This window comes from Aethalodelphis obliquidens, unplaced genomic scaffold, assembly GCF_003676395.1.
Source record: "Aethalodelphis obliquidens isolate GAN/ISIS:26980383/991018 unplaced genomic scaffold, ASM367639v1 scaffold26, whole genome shotgun sequence".
Taxonomy (NCBI): domain Eukaryota; kingdom Metazoa; phylum Chordata; class Mammalia; order Artiodactyla; family Delphinidae; genus Aethalodelphis; species Aethalodelphis obliquidens.
The window spans coordinates 22,724,158-22,744,055 of record NW_020837970.1 but is presented as its reverse complement, the minus strand read 5'-3'; the positions used below and the strand labels follow the sequence as shown (position 1 = coordinate 22,744,055).

The window sequence follows — 19,898 nt, the reverse complement described above, 5'->3', positions numbered from 1 at the left end:
GCAGTGTGATAAAATCTCCATTATGATGCTGGATGTGTCAATTTCTCCCTCAAGCGGTCAACTAATGATTCTAGGTGACAGTAATAATAATGATGATGATACTATTTCATATGACTGCAGTAGAAGGGCAATTAGAGTTATAATCTGACCCATATTCTTTCACTAGGTCAATTTTGAATATAGCTTTGAGGGTAAAGTTCTACATCAGTTACAATATCCTTTAACTGTTCTCACCAAACTTACATTAGCGGTGTGTCATGTAATACAGTAGAAAGAAGGTTAGGCTGGGATTTTGGAGACCTGAATTTGAATCCCAGTTCTATTGGTAACAGGCTGTGAGACTTTTGGCAAATACCCACCCTATACATCTCCCATCCTTCTCCTTTTTTGAGTTCCATTGTCCTCATTTGTAAAACAAGGAGGACTGGACTAGACTAGATACTATGAAGGCCTCCTCTCTGTTTCTGATATACTCTGTATCAATAAGCTATATAGCCTACTAGACACAGAGTTCACATTATTGATGAAGAAAAGGGTGGGGTGTCCTTGACATGCTGAGCAAGTGCCACATAGTGAGGAAAGGAGAAACAAGACGCAAGTGGCATCAGGAAGAGCAATATTACCAGTAGAGTTGAAGGATTTCTGCTCCCTGTAATTAACTATTAAGTCCATGTTCTGGCTCCTTGGTACAAAGAAAACAATGTGGTGAATGGCCAATTCCAGGCCTTTGCTACTGTAATGAAAATGAAATAGGCACCTGCATGGCTCTGCACACGACTCAGTGAAAAATGATCCCCTTGCTGTAAGGTTGCACTTATATTTTCTTTGTTTGTACACAGGGCTTTCTTGTCACATTCTGAAGTGCTCACCAACAGTCTCTTTGATCCAACAGTACCATATCAATTATTTAAGGTTTGTACATCACTTTTCAATTAACAGTTTCCTTGGCTCCAGAAAATATATACACACAATTTATAAGAGTATTCTTTAAATATTCCATGAGGAACAGGTTACTATGAATTAAAAATAAGAATGCTAATAAAATATGTAATGCCTTTTAAAGTGCAATGAAACATCAAGAAATTATAAATCTTTTAATTAAATGCTTCTTTAGTATATCTTACCCAGGTGACAATATTAAACATGTATAAAATTAAAGTCACAAAAATGTTACTTTATCTCATTTGTCAACTCAATAAGGTGAGGACACATCAATTTAGGTTATAGGAAGGGATGTCCTGGTCAGGGACTCAGGAGACTAGCATCCAGGTCACGGTTCTATCACTAGGTAGTTGTATGATCTCTTTGCCACATCTCAATTTACTAATCTGTAATATGGACTATTTAGAATTTGTTCAACATTAAAAGTCTATCAATCTATTTTCACAGCACTCAGTAGTACCTGTACTGGTCTTTTTTTATGGTAATAAACACGTAACATAAATTTACCGTCTAACAATTTTAAGTATACATTACAGTCTAATTAACTATATGCACATGGTTGTAAAACAGATCTCTAGAACTTTTTCATCTTGCATGACTGAAACTCAATACCCACTGAACAGTAACTTCTCACTTCCCCTCACCCCAGCTCCTGGAAATCACCATTCGACTTTCAGTTTAATGAGTCTGACTACTTTAGATATCTCACATAAGTGAAATCATGCAGTATTTGCCGCTCTGTGACTGGCTTATTTCATAAGGTTCATCCACGTTGTAGCATACGTCAGGATTTCCTTCTTTTTTATGGCGAACCAATATTCCGGTGTATGTACATACATTTTCTTTATCCACTCATTTGTCAATGGACATTTAGGTTATCTCCCCCTCTTAGTTACTATGAATAATGCTACAGTGAAAAAAAAATAAAATAATGCTACAGTGAACATGAGAGTGCAAGTATCTATTTGAGATTCTAATTTCAGTTCTTTTTGGGTAAATACCAAGAAGTAATCCCATATGGTAGTTCTATTTTTAATTTCTTGAGGAACTGCTGTTACTGTTTTCCAAAGCAGCTGCACCATTTTACATTTCCACCAGCAGTGCACAAGGGTTCCAATTTCTCCAAATTCTTGCCAATACTTGTTATGTTCTGTGTTTTTGATTTTTGGATATTATGTCTTTTGGATATTAACCCTTCATCAGATATATATGTTTCAAATATTTTCTCCCACTCTGAAGTTTGCCTTTTCATTTTGCTGATTGTTTCATTTGCTGTACAGAAGCCATTTAGTTTGATGTAGTGCCACTTGTTTATTTTTGCTTTTGTTGTACTTTTGGCATCATATCCCCCCCCAAAAATCCTTGCCAGGACCAATGTCAAGGAGCTTTCTCTTCATGTTTTCTTTTACGAGATCATGGTTTCAGGTCTTACATTAAAGTTTTAAGTCCATTTGGAGTTAATATTTGTGTATTGTGTAATTTTTGTGTATGGTCCCCACCTTTTTGGTACCAGGGACCAGTTTTGTGGAAGACAGTTTTTCCAAGGACTGGGGCGCAGGGGCAGTGTGTGTGTGATGGCTCAGACGGTAGTGCGAGCGATGGGGAGTGGCAGATGAAGCTTTTCTCGCTTGCCCGCCACTCACCTCCTGCTGTGTGGCCTGGTTCCAGGGGTTGGGGACCTGTTGTGTAAGATAAGGGTCCAATCTCATTCTTTTGCATGTGGATATCCACCATTTCCCAACAGCATTTACTGAAGACTACCCAACAGCATTTATTGAAGAGACCACCTTTTCCTTTGTGTATTTTTGATGGTTTGTCAAATCTTAGTTGACTGTATATTTGTGGGTTTACTTCTGAGCTCTCTATTCTGTTCCATTGGTCTATGTGTCTGTTTTTACGTCAGTTTGCTTTAATCTGAATTATTTCCTTCCCTCTGCTAACTCTGGGCTTAGTTTTTCTTTTTCTAGTTTCTTGAGGTATAAAGTTGTTTGTCTGAGATCTTTCTTCCTTTTTAATGCAGGCATTTATTGCTATGAACTTCCCTCTTAGCACTGCCTTTAAGCATCTCATAAGTTTTTGTATGTTATATTTTGTCTCAAAGATACTATCTAATTTCTCTTTTAATTTCATTCTTGAATTCACTGGTTTTTTCATGAATTTGTTTAATTTCCACATATTTGTAAATTTTCCAGTTTTCCTTCTGCTATTAATTTCTATTTTCAATCCATTGTGGTCAGAAAATATACTTGGTATGGTATCAGTCATCTTAAATTTGTTGACATGTTTTGTGACCTAACATGTGATCTATCCTGAAGAATGTTCCATGTGTGCTTGAGAAAAATGTGTATTCTGTTGCTGGTGGGTGGAATATTTTGTATATGTGTATTAGGTCCATTCAGCCTATAGTGTTGTTCAAATCCTCTGTTTACTTAATGATTTTCTTTCTAGATGTTTATCCATTATTGAAAGTGGGGTATTGAAATCTCTTACTTTTACTGTGTTACTGTCATCTTCTTCCTTCAGTTCTTTTCAATGGTTGCTTCTTATATTTGAGTGCTCTGATGGGTGCATATGCATATATATTTACAATTGTTATACCTTCCTGAAAAATTGACCTTTTATTACTATATGATGTCATTCTTTATCTCTTCTGAGAGTTTTTGACTTCAAGTCTATTTTGTCTGATATAGGTATGGCCACCTCTGCTCTTGTTTGGTTACCATTTGCATGGATTATCTTTGTCACTTCTTTCACTTTCAGCTTACGTGTGTTCTTAAATTTAAAGTGAGTCTGTTGTTGACAAATGAGTTTGATCCATTCAGCCACTGTATGTCTTTTTACTGGAGAGTTTAATCTATTTACATTTAAAGTAATTATTGATAGAGAAGGAACTACTATTGCCATTTTGTTAATTATTTTCTGTCTTGTAGTTATTTTGTCCCTCATTCCTCTCCTGCTGTCTTGCTTTGTACTGCTGATTTTTTTTTTTTTTTTTGTAGTAACATGCTTTGATTCCTTTCTCATTTTCTTTTGAGTATCTTCTATAGGCATTTTCTTTGTGGTTGCCACTGGGTTTACATAAAACATCTTATAGTTATAATAATCTATTTCAAGCTGATAACAACATCAATCACATACAAATATGCTACACTTTTACTTCTCCCCCCCCAATACTTTATGTTACTGATGTCACAAAATAAATATTTTATATCATGTATCCATTAACATACTTTTATAGTTATAGTTATTTCTACACTTTTGTCTTTTAATTTCTATAACAGAATTAACAGTGATTTAACCACCCTCCCATTACAGTATTACAGCATTCAGTATTTGTCTACATATTTACATTTACCAGTAAGCTTTATACTTTCATATGCTTTCATGTTGCTATTTAGTGTCTTTTTGTTCCCAATTGAAGGACTCCTTTTAGAATTTCTTGTAAAGCAGGTCCAGTAGTGGTGATGAATTCCCTTAGCTTTTATTTATCTGGGAAAGTTTTTATTTTTCCTTCATTTTTGAAGGATAGTTTTGCTGGATATAGTGTTCTTGGTTGGCCTTTTTTTCTTTCAGCATTTTGATTATAACCTCCCACTCCCTTCTGGCCTGTGGTGTTCCTGGGGAGAAATCCACTGATTGTTTTATGAGAGTTCCCTTGCATGTGACAAGTTGCTTTCCTTTTGCTGCATTGGAAATTCTGTCTTTGACTTTTGATAAGTTGATTATAATGTGTCTCTGTGAGATTCTTTGGGTTCATCAAAGTTAGGATCTGTTGGAATTCTTGAATTTGGATTCCCTTTCCTTCACTAGATTGGGAAATTTTAGGCCATTATTTATTTAAATAAGCTTTCTGCCCCATTCTCTCTTTCTCTCGCCTTTTGGGACTACCATAATACATACATTGGCCTACTTTACAGTACAGCATAAGTCCCTTAGGCTTTTTTCATTCTTTTTTCTTTTTATTCCTAACTGGATAATTTCAAATGACCTATCTTTTAGTTCGATGATTCTTTCTTCTGTTTGATCAATGCTGATCTTGAATTCCTCTAATTTTTTCAGTTCAATCATTGTATTCTTCAGCTCCAAAACTTCTCTTTGGTTCTTTTTATATTTTCTACCTCTTTGTTATTTTCATTTTGTTCATACATCATTTTCTTGAGTTCATAGAACATCCTTATGATGATTATTTTGAATTTTTTGTCAGGTAATTCATATACCTGTTTCTTTAGGGCTGGTTTTGAAGATTTATCTTGTTCTTTGTAGGGGCCATGTTTCCCTTTTTCTTTGTGTGTCTTGTAACTTTGTGTTGGGATCTGCACATTTGAAAAAACAGGCATGACTTTTAGACTGTACATACTGGCTTTGTAAAGGGGAAGACACCAATCACCTTGACTAGGGAATCAGGCATTCTCTGACACTTTTGTAGGGGATAGGACTTCTCTGGGCCTGTGTGAGCAATTCCTCAATTAGAAAGGCTTGCTGGTTTCTGTTTCAGGAGATCATAATCTCTTGCTCCCTCTGGTGTCTGCCTGCAGCACTGCAAGTTCTCTGGTTCTCAGAAGCAAGCTGCCTTGCTCTCTCTTGTTCTCAGGGCCTGCCAGGCATCCAAAGTATGCCAGTTTCCTGTCAGTGCCATAAGTCAGGTGAGACAGATACAAGTCCCCTGGCAGCCCTCCAAAAAGCCAGAATGCAGGACTCACACTCAACTCCCCTCCCTCCTAGAGGGGAGAACCCATGGCCTGGGGTATTATCTTCCAGTGTGGAGCTGTGCCAACTTGAGAGAGGGGCGATCATGAGTAAAGCAAAACAGTTCTTCTTACCCACATCAATGTGGCTGTTCTTGGATTTGAGATCATCTGGGGTATTGCAATATCTTAACTGTTTACCAGAGTTCTCACAATGGTATTTTGGTCTGTATATAGTTGTTAAGTATCTCTGTGGGGAATGAGAACTGGGACTTCCTATTTTGTCAGTTTGCTCTTTTTCACTGGTCTTTTTATTGCCTTCTAATGTGCATGTCTGGTCTCCTCAAGGAGACATTTTGAAGGTAGAGGCCTACTTTTCTATGCACTGAAATGATTTAGGTACAGAGAAGATTCTTAACAATACTTATTGAATGAAATCTGCTTTAACATATTTTAAAGTTTTCATACTTTTTGGAAGATAATACATCTCTGTTAGCCTTCATCCTAGATCATGCCTGTCTAAATGTACTGTTTTTACAGGGCTCCAAATAAATTCCTCAAGACCTTATCTTAAAAATCCTACTTTGAATCTGCGCTGCAAGAAAAAGCACATACTTTTACAGTGCCACATATGCTAATTTAGCTTTTGTAAAAATCATAATCCAGAACTGTAGTATTTCCATCCTTCCTCAAGGCATGGGCAAATACAATTTCTTCCCGAAAGCCTCTCCAATGCTCCAATTAGAACTCATTCATTCATTCATCAAATATTTAACAGGCACCTCTTATGTGCCAGGCACTCTTTTAGGCTGTGTGGGCTACTCTGTAGCTCTGATTATGTTACAGAACTTCTCATAGCTTTTCTTTAATGTTAATGTATGTAAGTTGTTCCTTCTTCAACTGTGGGCTTCTAGAGGGAAGGAACTGTGTCCAATTCACCTCTGTAACCCTGGAATCTGTACAATGCTTTGCACATAATTGAGATGAAATACAAGAGTGCTAAAACAAACTCCAAACAGCTAGATTGGGGGAAAATAAAGTCTTCGAAACCATCTCAGTTTGCTGAAGAACCAGAAAGGCTGAAGTGCACTATAATCAGGTGTCATATAAATTCCACCAGATCTCAATTAATTAGCTTCTTTTATGCTTCTTTCTAATCCTTCTGGAAAATGTGTTGATGACTATTTTCTATCCTTTACTTAAAGGGTACTAACAAGTTAGTGATCCATATTTCAGTTACATGTATATCAAAACAAGTCAGCAATAAAAATGGAAATGCACTCAAGTGATTTCCAGAAAAATAAAAATCACCATCACTAGCCACCACCACCCTCCACTTCCCCAACTTAGAAAACATACCCTCCTCTCCCAACTATCACATACTCTATCACAGCGGTACTAGAATTGACAGCTAGAGAATGAAAAGCCAAAAGGAACAGCAGAAACCAGAAAGTGCCACATAGAGGGGGGATGAAATGTGTTTGACAAACTAATGTCCCAGGATCCCAGTTCTAAACTGAACAAAATAAACATAGAATGTAGTAAAATCCACTGGTTGGGAGATTAAAAGCTTTCTGAGTGTCAAGAAACCTTGAGGTCACAAGTAAGGGAACATTATTCAAAGAAAACTGGGGATTTCAAAATACAGGGAGAGGATCAAGCTACTTGTACAAGCTCCTGGCACATAGTAGGCACTTAGTAATTGAAAGCTATTATGAGAAGCTAAGGTCTAGCTCAAGTGTCCCTCCTTTGTGATGTCTCGGGCAGAGGCTACTGAGCTCCTTCCTCTGTGCTCCATTATACTATGTACAGGTTTCCAACACACCATTTTTATAGGCAGTTTACATGTCTATTCCCACTCCTATGCAGGGATTTCCTGGATGATTGGGATCATGTCTTATGCTTCTCTGGAACTGGAAATAGTAGGCGCTTAAAATTATTAAGTGAGAGAATAAACAAACTACCTCATACAATAAGAAAAGGTTTCGATCAGAAAAGAATGAACAGCTAGGATGGAAGATCTTGTCTATAAGTCTTCTTGCTCATTCCTTCACATTTCAAATGTCTCTTTTGTTACTTGTTCTGTTCAAAGTACATTTACGTATCTTCTTCCATTAGCAATATAGAATAGGTTTCACAGAGTAAATTCTTCCAGATGATGCAGCATGCAACAGTGGGAGAGCATGGGGTTTGGTTTTATAGTTTTTGCTTCTTATTTTGAAATAATTTTAAATTGGTAATGGAAGAATATAAATTATATACTTTGTACAGGACAAGTAACAAAAGAGAATGGCTTTTAAATGTGAAAGAATATGCAAGAAGACTTAAAAACAGGATATGATGCAAGAATAGTAGAGTTCCCTTCAGCCAGTACCCCTACTGTTAACACCTTACAAAACCATAGTATAATTACCGAAAGCAAGAAGTGAGCCAATAAAATTAACTGTTCTATAGACCTTATTTGAACGTTCAGTTTTCTCACTAACGTCCTTTTTCTGGTCTAGGATCCCACATTACATCTAACTGTCACATCTCCTTAGTTTCCTCCAGTCTGTGACAGTTCTCCAACCTTTCCTTTTCTTTCATGACACTGACACTTTTAAAAAGTACATGTCAATTTTTGTGTAGAATGTCCCTTAATTTGGGTTTGACAGACCTAGGTTGGACACTTGACTCCGTGACTTACTATCTATGTAGCCCTGGGCAAACCAACCTCTCTGGGACTCAAGTTTCCTCATCTGTAAAATGATATAATAATACTGACTTTCTGTTTTAAAAGTTAAATGAAGCAATATATATTAAAATACCTGGAATATAATAAGGCCATACTACAAATGCTAAGTCTTTTCTCCTTGCCCCTGCCTTTCAACTATTTCTGATAGAATTTTGCTAAATGTGTAACCCGTATTTCAATGCCTTCTTTTATAGATAAAACCACATATAACTTAGCCCTCAAGTGATGACTCAGTGTCATCACTATAAATAGCCATTATTGCACTGTGTAACAGTTCTAGGTCTGTGTTTTTTGTTCTCTCTCACTGCAGTCCCTTCTCATTGTCAGTATACCTACGTGTAAGGGCCTCATCATTTCTTTTCTGATTTTCAGCTTGAAACATATGGAGTTCCATTTATTTACTTATATATTCATCAAAGACATACTGAAGCTACTGTGTCAGGCCCTGTGTTAGGATCTTGGAGAAAGTGATAAATTACCTCCTGTCCTCCTTGATTTTATGGCTAGCTGGGGAAATGGACAAGTAAACAGTTAATTACAATTCAATGTGGTTAATTCTATGAATGACGTAATGCAGAGGAGCATATAAGAAGAACACCTAACCTGGACTTGGGGAAAGAGTCAGGTTGGGGAAGGTTTCATAAAGAAGGTGCCATTATGTCTCAGTAAAGGTCTGCAGAATGTGTAGAAATTAACCAGATGGAGAAGGAAAGAGAGCAAAAGGCACACAGTTTAGGATGAGTTATTAGAAATACATGCTGAGTAAAAGTAGATCGGTTCTGAAAAATAAATCTCCTGTGTTATAAACTTGCAGCTTGAGAGCGATTTTGTGCCAATACCTCAGGAGCTCAGAAACTTGACCAAGAAAATTCTGGCCCCAGGGCTGTGTTCTGGAGACTGCAGTTGACAGGCCTAAACCTTTGGATATTATGCTGAGCTTACCTCTTTCAACATCTGTGAACCGAAGTAAAATGTAAGGCTACAATTGGCTGCTTGTTCCCATTTCAAACGTATAACAGGTTTGCCCCTTTCTGACAGAGGAGTTTCTTGCTTCAAAAAAATATATCAGTGGTCATCAAAAAGTCCTTTTTAAACTGACCCTTTTAACTGAGCTGGTAAGATAGGTTTTGAGACTTTCCCAGCTGTCTTCCCTTCTACAGCGCTCATTCCTACGGCCTCAGAGGTTTGCCTTTGAGCTTAACTGATTCCAAAGCCCTAGTATGACCATGTAAATTTATGATATCAGCAAGTGCTACAAGTATATTACCCATCCAATACTGGAAATTAGGAGAATGCAATATAAGATTTTCAAATTAAGAGGTTTTTCTGCCAGTTCCTATTTTACTCTCCCAATCATCTTCACTTTTTTTTTTTTTCCCCAATCTGGAGAGTAAATAAGCTTTTAGTTTTCTCCACAGGGGATATTTCTCAAATCTTAGCTGCTTCTAACTCAAAGCAATAATATTACATACCGTCAACTGGTGTATGAGGAGGTCCATTAAGAAGGTAATCTTGTTACTAAACAGAACATCAGTGCAGTTTTCTGAACAGTTATTGCAGGTGAGGTTGTAAACATTGATTGCATTGCAGAGAGACCTAACAGAAGGAGAAAAACACCACTTATAAAACTCGTGCAGCTCTTCTCTAAACAATTTAAAATACATAAAATGAATGGTATAAAAGCAACAGGCATGGGATAGAAGTCACTCTAAAAAAAAAACAAGCCAAATATTACTAGGTACAAGGTCCATCAGCTAGATATAAAAGCTTGTAATTTTTATCCACAGCCCAGTGTTCATTAGTAACTAATTCTTGCCTCTTATTAATTTCTTAGTTGCAGCAGCAGGCAATGGAAATGTACTTACCAGTCTACTGACAAGGTCTTAATAATCTAAGATTAGATATTACCCAGGAATTTTGGGATCTAGAATTCTTTGAATAATACCCAGAAAAAAAGGTCTGCCAAAGCTCCTGTTGCTAGATCTCCTGGTTGACAAGGGCAGATGATGGAAGAAGGGAGCACACATAAGGAGAAACTAGAGGCTTTCCCTGTGAGACAAGAACTGCAGAGTTCTGGGGAGTGAGCACCACACCTGCTCAGAGATTGAGCAGGGGAGGACCTAGAGAGTAAAACAGTCTAAGGTCAAACCCATCAAAGAAATGTTTTTTTTTTTTTTCTTAAGGATTAAAAAATTATATGCCACTGTTCAAAGAAACATTTGGAGCAACACTCAATGGGTATTCTTCTGAGTGCTTTGAAAACTGTGATTAACCTGCATTGCCTGAGTGATCAATGTTGATTCCTGCCTGTCTGACTAAATCTCCTGCTTAAGTCCTATGTATAAGTGTTTCGATTTAGTCCCTTACAACCAACCCTCTAGAACAACAATTCTTAAAGTGTGAACCATGGACCAGTAACATCAATATCACGTGGGAACTTTTAGAAATGCAAATTCTCAGGTTCCACCCCAGATTACTAAATACTAGAAACTTTGGGGGTAGAGTCCAGCAATTTGTGTTTTAACAAATTTCACAGGTAATTCTGATGCATCTTCAAGTCAGAGGACCACTGTTCTGGAATAGGGGCTCTAGAGTTTGACAGAGCACTAGCATCACCTGTATATCTTCAAAGATATATACTTGCCTGAGTTCCTCCCCTGGAGATGCTAGTTGGGGAATGGGAGGGCTCTAGACATCTGCATGTTTCAAAAGTTCTATGAGCAATTCTGATGTATAGCTAGAGTTGAAAAGTACAGGTCTAAGAACCAACAAGTGAGTATTCATTCATTCAACAAATATCTAAGTGCCTATGATTTTCCAGGCTCTGTGCTAGGTGGACAAGACAGACAAGCTCTCTGTCCTCATGGAGCTGATGCTCTAGTAGGAGAAAGACGGTGAAGACAGCCCCTCTTGTACTTGTAATCATCTGTTTGTCTGATATAGTTGTATCTTGCTTCACATAATTGATAGGTTCCTGAAAACTGAGCATTAGAATACACTGGTTAAGAGTAGAGGTACTGGAATAAGACACTAGGTTAGAAACCCAGTTGTGCCATTTGAGGTTTTAGCAAGTTAGTCATTTAATATCTTAGCATCCATTTTCTTACCTATAAAACTGAGATAATAATACCTAAGCTTCACATGGTTATCATGAGAATTAAATGAAGTAACAGATGTAAAATATTATACTTAGGACAGTGCCTGGCACATGCTTAAATACTTAATAATGATAGACTTCGTTAGGGTTATTAATCTTATTATTCTTGTTAAGAATAATGCACAAATAAAACATTAAAAAATCCAAAGTGTGCTATAGAAGCTATTATTTCCAGGATAATAAAGCACGGCGTGTCCCAAATTTTTTCATGGCATACTGGCATAAACAACGAAAGAGGGCTTCCCTGGTGGCGCAGTGGTTGGGAGTCCGCCTGCTGATGCAGGGGACGCGGTTTGTACCCCGGTCCGGGAGGATCCCACGTGCCGTGGAGCGGCTGGTCACGTGAGCCGTGGCCGCTGGGCCTGCGCATCTGGAGCCTGTGCTCCGCGGTGGGAGGGGCCACGGCGGTGAGAGGCCCGCGTACCGCAAAACAAACAAACAAACAAACAACGAAAGGACTCTAAGTTGAAGGGAGCCAGGAGGAGGCTCAGCTCTGGCCTGACTTAATCCCTGAGGATTGTACAGGAAAATGTGGCCTACATGTAACTCATTTAGGACACATTGGTTGGAGGCACTACCTAACAAATTCTCCACAAATGCAAATCAACATTATTTCAGTTATTAGGTAACATATTTAGATTTTTCAAGAGGACTTTTCTTTTTAATTTAAAAAATAACATGTATTTGTGATTATAAAAATAATTTTAGATAACTGTCATAACTTTGGGAAAGAGAAGCACAAATAAACAGTAAAAAACTATCAAGAGATGACTGGTATTTGTACTTCCAGTCTTCTCTTCTTACAAATATTCACTTAGTTAATATGTGTACAATGAATATTTCTCCATGACATTTAATATTCTTCTATAGGGACTTCCCTGGCGGTCCAGTGGTTAAGACTTTGCCTTCCAATGCGGGGGGTGAGCGGTTCGATCCCTGGACAGGGAGCTAAGATCCCACATGCCTTGGGGCCAAAAAACCAAAACATAAAACAGAAGCACTATTGTAATAGATTGAATAAAGACTTTAAAAATGGTCCACATCAAAAAAAAAATCTTAAAAAAAAATTCTTCTATAACACTGTTCTTCAATTTTTTAAGAAAAAGCAGCAGAATGCTTTCTTACTCAGAAGCTTAAAAGCTAACAAAATCTTTTTCAGAAGCTTAAACCAAAGAACAGATAAAATCAGACCTCTTCTGACTGAAGCAGAAGTAGGGGACCCAGGACCCTACTTTGTTCTCCTCTCAAAGAGCCTTGAAGGGTTCCTCAGAGGCCTGGGGACACCTACGGGTGTGTTCCCTTGGAGTACAGTAAAAACTACTGAGCTTCAATACAAATAAAATTTAACTTGGTAACTTTCTGAATAGGAATGATGACCTTAGTACAACACACACAAAAAAGCATGGTGAAAAGTATCTCCCTCTTACTTATTTCCCTCAGCCACTCAGTTCCCTACCTTAGAAATCACCATGGTTACTAGTCTACATATCCTTCCAGAAGTAGTCTGTGCATATGCAAGAGTTGTTCCCTCCCACACAAATGGTATCATACAAGATTTGGAGGGTGAAGTGAGCCAAGGCCATCTTCCCGTGCCATTGGTTGTTGTCCTTATCAAGCAAGGTTTGGAAAAGTGAGGTTTTCCTGCAGTAATATTCAGGTTCCATTTCCCGAATTCTGTGTGTCAAGAACCAGTGGGATAACTTGTACTACTTGATTTGATTTCCTAATCTCTGATCTGCAGCCTTAAGTACCCATTCTGTGGTTTCCCGGTTGTTAGAGAAAGTTGTGTGTGGCATTAGCTTATTTCCTTCCTAACTTGTGTTTGGCCTCAAAGGGAGTAGTGCCCCCAGTGGATATGTCTGGTATTGTTTTGGAGTCAACAACAAAAGGTCTACAACTTTTTCCAACAGTTTTGTAAACATCCAATTTCTTATTTTAAATTCCTTTTCTGATTAAAATACTTACATTGAGAAATATTATAGATTTTAAAAGATGGAACAGTGTCATCCAATGGATATAAAATTTTACTTCAATCAATCCCTTACTATTGTGCCCAATTTTCAATGTTATAAACAACACTGTTTTAATATTCAGAGTTCTTAGTTATATGCCACAGGAAGTAAGCTCTGGTTGACTTAAATATTAAGGAAATTAACTGACAGGATATTGGGTATATCATAGGATTTAGAAAACACAGGCATAGAAGTTACCCTGCCCGGACCAATATCCAAATCACATACCATGAAATTGATCTGCTAAAAAAAACACTGGGCACCATATGCCACAGCTTGAACTCACACTATGATTTTGGACACCAGATGCAGCTGCCTCCAATTGTCAAAAGAATAGAGTTTGGGATGTCCTTGCTTCTTACTTCATTAGCCTCAGAGTAAAAGTCTGGAGTGGGTATGTTGGGTTGTGAAGCCTAGGTCACAAGTTTATATACTAGACACAAAGAATACTGGGAAGCAAATACCTGGCATTCTCATGCTCTATAGCGGGAGGGCCACATTATATGCTTGGGAGCTCCAGAAACATAGGATGTGCTCAATAGCACAACTCATGTTCACAATAGCTGTACTGAACAAATCCTTCTGCTTCCTTAGGATGAATTTTCAGCAATGATAATTTGAGTCAAAGGATATGAACATTTAAGATTTTTGAGACACTGCAAAATTCAAATTGCCTGCCAGAAAAAAATATTTTGAACCAATTTATACTCCCAGAAAAAGAGTTTCTCCATGTTTTTACCAACATCAGATAATTTCATTATAAACAACTGTTACTGATCTGACAGCTAAAAATGGAATGTTTTTTTGCTGTACGCGGGCCTCTCACTGTTGTAGCCTCTCCCGTTGCGGAGCACAGGCTCTGGACGTACAGGCTCAGCGGCCATGGCTCACGGGCCCAGCCGCTCCGCAGCATGTGGGATCCTCCCAGACCGGGGCATGAACCCGTGTCCCCTGCATCAGCAGGCGGATTCTCAACCACTGCACCACCAGGGAAGCCCTAAAAATGGAATTTTTAAAGGTTGCATTTCTTTTATTACTAGTGTGATCAAAGACTTTTTCATGTGCTTATTGCCAATGTATATTTATATTTTCTTGAATTATCACTGTGAACCTTTTACCCATTTTTCTATTGGGGCGGGTCTCTCTTTTTCTTATTGATTTATAAGGCTCTTTACCAATAATAAAGACATTAACCTTTTATCATCATATGTAGCAAAATAACTTTTCCAGTCTGTTGCTTATCTAAATTTTTTGTTTTTTGTCATAAAGAATGTTTTCATTTTTATTTGATAAAATCTGTCAAACGTTCCCTTTAGTACACCTGGGTATTGTGTAAAACTTAGAAGGACCTTCCCACTTCAAGATTATAAAAACATTCTTTTAAATTTGCTTCTGGCATTTTCATAGATTTTTATATTTAAATGCAAGCTATGAAATTGATTGTGGGATAAGGTATAAGGTGAGTAGCCACTTATCTTTTTGTTAATTATTCTTATCCTCTATTTTAAAATTTTTATTGGAGGTTTTTATCTTTTTCTTAGTGATTTATAAGGATTCTCTCAATATAAATATAAAAAAGGGTTAATATATGTTGTTAATATATTTTCCAGTTTACCTACAGCCATTAATTTTGCTTGTTATTTTGAAGGCATTTTTTATGTACTGAAGCTAAACAATTTTAGGCAGTCAAATAATTCTTTCTTTGTGATTTATTTTTTTCTTCCTTTCCTTTTATCCTTTAAAAGGTTATTCTTCACTATAAGATGAGGTAACTACATGTCTTTGTCTAGCCATTTGTATTTATTTTTCTTTAATCATCACTGTGTGTGGTAATTTTATGGTTTTATAATTTACTATCAAATCATTTAAAATTTATTTTGGGGTGTGGCATGAGGCAGAAGCCTAAATTCCACCCCCCGCCCCAGAGATTACTCAATAATTCACCTTTTCTCTACTGGTTTGAAATGCCACCGTAACTATAACTATATATATAGGATATATTCCCTGGTTTCCTAGTCTAGTTGCTAATATTGTTCAGCATTGTGCCAATATCACATTGTTTTGTGTATTGCAGCTTTACAGTGGGACTAACATATGTAACTATAGATCCCTCAAGGCTTAAAAAAAATGAGGGTACTATATTTAGAATGACACGTGGAATTATAGTTCTATAATTGTATCCTCTTTTCCCTTTGGTTTTGATCTATAAATTTTATGGTCTTGATTTCTTTTTTCTGTCTTATTCAATTAAATCCCTACAACTTGTCTAAAATCTTTTGTGGAATATTGTAAGGCATAAATAAACAAATACATGAAAAAGCAAACAGCACATGGTAGGGGACTTTGTCCTAAAGCCCTCTGTGCTTTAAAGAAACTGCATTTACTAGTAAAGTATGGAATATGCATCTGTATAATCTTATGCTCACAAAACTCTCCAAAGAAACTTCCACAAAGAAACTACTTTCTGATGAGAAAAAAGCGGGGCGGGGTGGGGGGGCAGTAACCAAAAATCTCAGGGTCAGGAAAAACTTGTCCACTTAGTAGAACTTGTTTGAAAAACAACCTCTATTTGAAGAGCACCTGTCTTAGAAAGATCACTTCTTTGAACCCAGCTTGGGTGGTCTGCCCAAGCAGCTTTCCTTGTAATTTAAAACTCAAATGACTGGAAGCACTTTTTAACATCAAACAGAAAGCCCCAGATTTTAAAAGTATCTTCTGAGAAGACAGTAAAATCTTACTGTCCTTTCTGTCAAAAGTACACTGTGGTTGGGTTTAGATAAAGGCTTTCTGCTCCAAATAATCATGAATACATGAGTGAATCTTGTGTCAGTAAGTCTTCTCACTGCAAATGTTTCCTCTGAAAAACAGAGGACAGAAAAGGCGTCATAAAGCTGGGTATTTTAGCAATAAATACAGGAACCTATTTATACCCCAAAAGAACACTAATAGAATACAAGTGTAGTACACCTCTGACATTAAGATTAGTATCTAAGATGTTATGAAATAGTTAAATAGAAAAGCCCCAGGTGGTTGCAGCCTAAGAGGACTTGATAATATAACTAAGGAAGTATGTAAGTTTATATCCTTATGCAGTTTCTAGTGATTAAGACTTTTCAGGAAACACTGTTCACCAAAATCCACTATCTCATACCAGTGTCAAGAAAGCAGACATTTAAAAACAACTGTCATTGGCAGTTTAAAACCAGAGGCCTTATATTATAAATTATAATTTGCCTTTGGCTTGCATTGAGCATTTAATAAATGGCATATAGCTTATACACATGGAGGTGAGTGAAGGCTTTAAGTTCCCGCAGAGCAAAATTCTGTGCTAAGTAGGCACAGCAAGTAATAAGAGTCACACCAATACAGCTGCAAAGAGAAACTTGGAATTTTCATCAGTTACTGTTTCAGCCCTCATGTAAGCAAAGGATGGGCTTGATGTGGATAAGTGTAGGAAAGAGACAGAACATCACAAAACACAGCAAATGATATAGTTTAAGGAAAGAAGATTATCTGGACTGAACCAGAACACACAGCCCTGGAGTAGTACCAGTTTCCTAGGGAAGGGAGAAATGAATATTAAAACTAGAGCTCTCAAACATATTATAATTTACCACGTACATTTTGTTTGCATTAAGCATTTAATAAATGGTATATAGCTTATATGCATTGCCATTCTCAAATTATGCTTTGTCTTTATAAAGCTCCAAACTACAAGAACTTTTAAAGATATTATTAAAAAGAATTATTTGAAACTAGGGAGATGCAACTGCAGTTAAGAATTCTAACACCCTAACTGGACGCACCAAGTGAGTGGCCCCTCACAGAACGGGGCCTGTGATGTAGGCCTGGCCTTGCAGGACTGGCCCACCTGAAAGCTGTATGTGCCAATTCTGGAGGCTAAAAACTGAGACTAGTGTCAAAGCACTGAAAACTCTATTCTATTATACAACTACTTTAAGTTAGTTCTAAGCAAGGTCCTTGCCTGATTCATCCTTTTTGGGGCCCTCATAGTATGCAGCACAGAGCTGGCTGAGCACAGAGATGTCTAAATGAAGGGACAACTGTCTTCCTTGTTTCAAGGAGAATATACAAGAATGTACAACTGTGGAACATGCTAACACATTAATTAACCACATTTCCCACTATTCTGCTTTTTTAAACACTCATTAGAATGACTAGGGGTGGGAACCCCATCCTCCAGTTAAAGATCAAGTATCTCGTAAATTCATATTGTTATTTCAGATTCAAACTCAGGACTACGGGATTTTTTCTTCAAACTCTTCTATCAACATATAACAGCTCTCTTTCCTCTCTTTGACACTGAGAATCCTGGTCCTTAAGAGCAGCAAGGATGACAGAGTTAGAATATCCATAATTACTTATTTGCTTTATGCTACATTATAACACACAGCAGTTTGAGAACAACAAAATTAATAGTACACTAATTATGATTACTGAAAACAGTTAAAAATATTTTGGCATATGTCATACCTATTCCTCACCTCCAAAGAGGCTATACTAGCTACACTGTCAGAACATACAATCATCTCATACTATACTCTCCCTCTTAATCTTCTTTAGTTTTAGTGCCATAATTATATATTTAATGTTCACTATCAGTCCACATGTCAATGTATCTATATTCATTACTTGTCTGAAGCTTGTTCTCTATTAGACTCCTTAGCAAGGTCTTGTGGGAACAATATTCCCTGAGTTCTTGCATATTGATAAGTGTCTGTCCCTTTTATAAGGGAAGGTCAATTTTGCTGAATATAAACTCCTTGGCACGTATCTTCTTTTCTTGAGTATATTAAAAATGTTACTTCATTTTCTTCTGAAATAAAACACTGATATTGAAAAGTCTAATGATAAATGAATTTTCTTTCATTTATATTATCATGTGCTCTTTTGCACTTTCAATATGTAATTTTAAAATTTGAAGTACAATTTATACACAGTTACCATTTACCCTTTTTAGTGCACAGAGTTTTGACAAATGCATTCAGCAGTGAAACCACAACCACAATAAAGATATAGAACCATCATCTCCCAAATTCCCCTGGATGGTTACTTTCTAGTCATCTCCTCTCCTAAACCCTGACTATCACATATCTGTGTTCTAATTCTGTAGCTTTGCCTTTTTCAGTCATAGAAATCGAATCATTCCACATGCAGCCTTTTGACTCTGGCTTCTTTCACTTAGTACAATGCATCTGAGATTCATCCGTGTTGCTGCATGCATAGATAGTCTGTTCCTTTTTATTTTGGAATAGTATTTAATTGCATAGATACTTTCCATGCTTATGAATTGCTTATTCATTTACCAGTTGAAGAATATTTGGGTTGTTTCAAGTTTGGGGCAATTATGAATAAAGCTGCTATAAACATTCATTTACAGGTTTTTGTGAGCACATATTTTGTTTTATTTCTCTGGGGTAACTAGGAGTGGGACTGCTGGGCCATATAGTAAGTATATATTTAATTTTATGAGAGACTTACACACTGTTTTCCAAAGTGGCTGTTCCATTGTGCATTTCCCACTCGTAGTGTAAGTAAGAGAGTTACAATTGCTCTGTATGCCCACTGGCACTTGGTAGTATCAGTTTTCTTTTTTATGAAATTTTAGTAGGTATGATGAAGTCTCTTCTTGTGGTTTGAATTTGTATTTCCTAATGAGGTTGAGCATCTTTTCATACACTTACTTGCCATCTGTGTGTCTTCTTCGGTGAAGTATCTATTCAAATCTTTTGCACATTTATTACCTTTTATTCTGTAATGTATCCAAAGCACATAAAACACTTCCTGGTCTATACATACCAGGAACTAAAAAATAAACACTGACAACAGAGCGAATGAATGTAATACTCTCTTCCTCAACCAAAAAAGGTAGAGAAAGAACATTACCCAGCTTGGAAAACATGTGGAAAGTTCATGATTTTTAAATTTTTAAAACAAATAAAATCAGCTTTCATTTGCAAATCTTTTAGTATCAGATCTCTTAGTTCTTCTCTACAGAAAGTAGAAAGACTCTAGTGTATATTACTGAACCAGTGAATTTAAAATTATAAAACAACATGGAATGCTAACATGTAGTGTTAACGGAGAGTGCTATTTGATTATGCTTATAAAGTTATTTATTGAGGCAAGGGAGAAAATTTTCTAAAGCAGTCTCATGTTAATAATGTTCACTTGGTCTGTTGTACCAAATAGATTTTAGACATATAGTACTGATTAGAATAAAATAAACTGAATAAAAGCAAAGCAAAATAGTATTTAACATGGAAAATGTATTTGCAAAAAGTTCTATATGTGGTCTTGCATATATGGAAATCTTTTTAAGTGTTATTAATTTTATTGAAAAAATT

General features: G+C 36.7%; 1 protein-coding gene across 3 annotated transcripts in view; it reads right to left on the bottom strand.

The window, feature by feature from the left end:
* Positions 1-19,898, bottom strand: part of SCAPER (S-phase cyclin A associated protein in the ER) — a 494,267-nt gene that overhangs the window by 122,721 nt on the left and 351,648 nt on the right. For all 3 annotated transcript variants that reach the window (XM_027123707.1, XM_027123708.1, XM_027123711.1), the window contains exon 25: positions 9,834-9,957. In XM_027123707.1, the coding sequence (XP_026979508.1) occupies positions 9,834-9,957 (124 nt within the window). The remainder of the gene's footprint in view (positions 1-9,833; positions 9,958-19,898) is intronic.